At 47.1% G+C, this 4486-nt stretch overlaps 1 protein-coding gene across 1 annotated transcript in view; it reads left to right on the top strand.

Annotated features, from left to right (window-relative positions):
• The first annotated feature begins 2707 nt into the window (after positions 1-2707).
• PANK3 (pantothenate kinase 3) overlaps positions 2708-4486 on the top strand; it is a 24760-nt gene continuing 22981 nt past the window's right edge. Inside the window, exon 1 of the mRNA XM_012655761.1 lies at positions 2708-3036. Coding sequence (XP_012511215.1) covers positions 3009-3036 — 28 coding nt within the window. The 5' untranslated portion in view covers positions 2708-3008. The remainder of the gene's footprint in view (positions 3037-4486) is intronic.

Raw genomic sequence — 4486 nt, 5'->3', positions numbered from 1 at the left:
TTGCCAAAATCTCTGTGTGTGTCTCTCGGTCTATTCTCAGTCAGCCCTGCCGTAACATCATAGTTGAGCAAATAGCAAATAGATTATTAACTCCAGTAACATCACAGGTTTAATACCTAACTTTTAAGCTAAGTCATCCACGTGTACACTCATTTCTGTGGCTGCAGAAACTAGCAAGACCCTGTGTCCAAAACTTACCTTAATTCCCATGGCTTCTCACTTCTAGCTCTCCTTCCTCTCAGACCATTACCAGCCTATTACAACGTATATGTCTCACTTTGCCTTTGACTCCCAAGCTGATATTATCAGAAAGGCTGGAAACGACCAAAGATATATGTTAGTAGAGAACTCGGTGTGCCCACGAGACTTACAGAACCAGCAAGTGAATCATATTAGATAGTGAATACTCTCTGAAGCCATGTCAGATCAGAGATCATGACTCTTACCCAATAAAATGGTGGGAAACAGGACCATTCTAGAATATCTAGGGTAATGTGTGGGATAGAGTAACAAGAGGAAATAAAAGAGGAATAGAAGATTAAGTCTACTATGAGGGTTTTGAGTTGCCAGGTGCCATACCTAGAAGCTCAGAAGGCTGGGCAAACAGTCTAGATACTTAACCTTTCTTCCTTATATATACAATAACAATCAAAATATTAATAATAAACATAGTCATCACTTACTGATCACTACCTACAGGCTATGTGTTAAGCCCTTTTCTGTTACTTATAACAGAATACCTGAAACTGGGTAGCTTATAAAAAAAAAGAAATTCATTTCTTACAATTATGGAGGCTGAGAAGTCCAAGGTTGAGGGGCCACATTTGGTGAGGGCCTTCTTGCTGGTGGGGACTCTGCAGTCCTGAGGCAGCACAGGACATCAGATGGCATCACATGGCAAGGACGTTGAGTGTGCCAGCTCAGGTCTGTCTTCCTCTTCTTATAAAGCCACTAGTCCCAATCTCGTGATAACCCATTAATCCATTAACCCCTAATCAATTAATCCATTAATTGTGAATGGATTAGTCCATTCCTGAGGGCAGAGCCCTTAGGACACAATCACCTCTTAAAGGCTCCACCTCTCACTTTGGAGACTAAGTTTCAACATGAATTTCAGAGGAAACAAACAAACCAAAGCAGCACATTATTTACATTTTTCATTTAATCCCCACCTCAATCTCATGAAATGTAGGCATCATTATTCCCAGTGAAAATCAGAGTGATGAAGTAATTTGCCCATGTTTGTTACCAAGCTGTAGGACCAAGATTTGAATTCAAATTTGAGTTCTTTTTTTTTTTTATTTTCTTTATTTATTCTTTTAGAGACAGGTTTCCCTATATTGCCCAGGCTAGCATGCTGTGGCTATTCACAGACATCATCATTGCTGCACTACAGCCTCTAACTCGTAGGCTCAAGGGATCCTCCTGCTTCAGCCTCCAGAGTACGTGGGACCACTACTTGCCACTGTGCTGGGCAAGTTTGAGTTCTTAATCACTGTATTTCAAAGGGTGTTTGCGAGGATTAAATTTAAATTAAAAATTTTAAAGTAAAGCACTTTGCAGAGCAACAGCTCTTAGGCCGTGCTCCTTAAGTGATAGCTTGTGTCCCTTCCTGACCTTCTTCACATTCCTTGGTTTATCTTCTACTAGGAAAGTATAGTAAGGCTCTTTGGTAAAAAGAGTTTCTTTGCCTGGAGTGCTCAATCCTCTGTTACCAACTCTCAATCCATCTCTTGTCAAAGTCACTGAATTCCTGGCCATCTAACTGGGGGACAAAAGCGGAGGGGAGGCCAAGGGAAGATCCCCGAAGCCATCTTTTTCCGTTCCAACTGGAGGCCCTGGACTCTGCCAGCCATAGGGGAAGGGCTGTCCTGGGTTTGCTGTGAGAACTGGAGCATCTCATTTTCTTGTCTGGAAATCAGTTTCCCCTTTGGAACGAGGGAGCAGGGCTGGAGGGCCCCTGAGGGGAACATGGGGGAACATGGATCAGGGCCAAAACAATGTGATCGGCAAGTGATTTAACTTCTCATATTCCTGCCCCATCTTCAAAAGGACAGATAATAAAACGAATAATCGTACGTGGTTCACAAGGCTGCTGAACTAAAAGTAAATAATTCACAAAAAGTGCTCAGCAGAGTGCCTTGGATATGAGAAGCATTCAATAGATGTTACCTTTGTTACTGCCTTAAAGAATCCTTTGCGAATGACTTTAATTCACAACTGTGCTCGATGACCTACCTAAAGAGCGGCTCTAGAGTCCTGAATTTAGCTCTTTCCATGGCATGATGAACAGCCTTTCTGCCTCAAGGGGAAGGCTGCAACTGCCACAACAGCCATGTCCGTAGCCGCCAATAGCTCACTTCCCTTTCTTATCTTCCCGTGGCCCCGCCAGGCGGGAGACCCAGACTTCCCTAGCCCGCCCACCCCAACCACCATTGGCCGCCTCCTCGCTGGCGTGACTCAGGCCCCGCCCTCCCCTCGCTGGGACCACTCTGAGGCGATCTCGGGCGGCGGAGGGGCCGCGGAGGAGGGGCCGCGATGCATCCTGGGCTTTGTAGTCCCTCCGCACACCTGCAGCCAGAGAGCGGAACCTCAGGGTCCGAAGAACTACAATCCCCAGCAGCTTGGCGGAGACGGGAGCGAGGGGGGCTGGTGTCACGTGGGCGTTCGGCCTGGGCGGGCTATTTCTCAGTGCGGCGGCGGCGGCGGCGGCGGCTCGGGGGACCGGGGCCTTTTGTTTGGAGCGGTTGCGGGGGGCCCCGGAGCGGCGAGGCCGGCGGCCTTCCCCAGCTCGCTCGGTCCCGGCCGCCCCTCGCAGGGGTGAGGGGCCACCCCCTGGGCCGGGCATCGCCCCGGGCGCCGCCGCCCCGCCCTAGGCCCGCCCCGCCCGGCCTGAGGGGAGGAACCGGCCGGGCCTCACCGCGCGGCCCTACCACCACCTCCGGAGTCGCCGCCACCGCTCTCCGTGGTCCGGACGTGAGGCTGCCTCTCGCCCCTGAGCCAACGCCATGAAGATCAAGGATGCCAAAAAACCCTGTAAGATGGGGGCTCGGGCCCGCCGGGTTGGGAGGGCAGCCTTGGGCCGCGTCTGGAAGCCTGTTGGCGGAGCGGCTTAGTTCCAAGTCAGTTGCTCCTCGCCAGCGCCTAGCCCGGGCTGGAGGCGGAGGGACCATTTCCGCACCTGATGCGAGGCGCGTATCCTCCCCATCTCCCTATACATGCTTGGTGATCGCCGGCCGCCCCCTAGTCCTTTCCTCCCACTTCTTCGAGATATGGGAGGTGCAAGAGGGAATTTTTGATTCGGATTTTGCCAAACAACACTAGAGCTGCCAGCCCCCTCTCCGAGCTTCCTTTGAAGTCAGGTTGAAAAGAGGTGGTCCTGGCTGTCAGATTGCGCGGGGGGTAGTTGTCACCCGTTTTTACTGATTTCCGGGCTTCCTGCCTATGTCCTTGAAATCCCGGTGGGTTCCTGGGAGTTGTCAATGTTGTTACAATTGGAGCTTTTAAACGGACGTGCTTGTAACCTGTCTATAGATAATTGTCTTGGTTTGTTTTTGTTTAGAATATCAACTAGTTCGTGTTTGTTTTAGAAAATATAAATAAAAGGAAGATAAAAAATCACCTGTATTCCCGGCACCAGAGCGAACCACTGTTAATATGGTGAATACCTGTAGAGATTTTTCTGTGACAGTGTATGCATGTACTTTTTTAAAGACATTCTTACCATGCTTTAAAATAGCAGGTCAACTTTCATTTGTTGCCTTTTTTTTACAGTTTTAAAAACCTTTTGTTCCTGTCATTGGTTTATTTAATCACTCAACCATTGTGATTGTCACCCATTAAATATAATCTCTCAGAACAACTAGAATTGTGGAGATTTATGCTCATATCGTAGAGTGTGTTGATATTTTGCAGTTTTTATAGTGTTCCATGTTCTAAGAAATTTTCAGCTATGAAACAGAGCACTGACTGCCAGCCCATCAGATTTCTTGAAAACCTCATCAGACAGGCAGCAAGCCAAAGTACTCTGAAAGCTGCTAATTGTTAGTTAAATGTGAGGTAACGTGGTCTTAATTTTACAGATGAGGAAATTGAACTTACCGAGGCCCAGAGTAACTTTTCCAAGGCTACACCAAACCAGCTATGTGTTAATGAGGTTCAGAGCTCCAGGTGGACTGACTTAGTCCAGAGTTCTTTCTCCTGTGCTCATAGGGCAATGTCTAAATATTTAGAGAAACCTTTTTTTATCTGGTAGTTTTATCTGCTAGTTAAAAAAATTTGTTCATGGTGATTTTTTGTGATAAATGAAGTGTTGTTGTGATGGTTGTTAAAGGACTCTATAAAACCGTGATGCAAAGGCTTAAATGACAAAGTAATGTAAAAATATTTCTAATTTACTTTACCTTTGCTGAATTAAATTAATGCATCTTGAACAGGTTTAGTAATGTAGAACACTTGACATCTTCCCTCAATGCATACATTTGCC

The sequence above is a fragment of the Propithecus coquereli genome, unplaced genomic scaffold (genome assembly GCF_000956105.1).
Source record: "Propithecus coquereli isolate 6110/MARCELLA unplaced genomic scaffold, Pcoq_1.0 Scaffold483, whole genome shotgun sequence".
NCBI lineage: Eukaryota > Metazoa > Chordata > Mammalia > Primates > Indriidae > Propithecus > Propithecus coquereli.
This window is presented reverse-complemented; position numbering and strand designations above follow the sequence as displayed.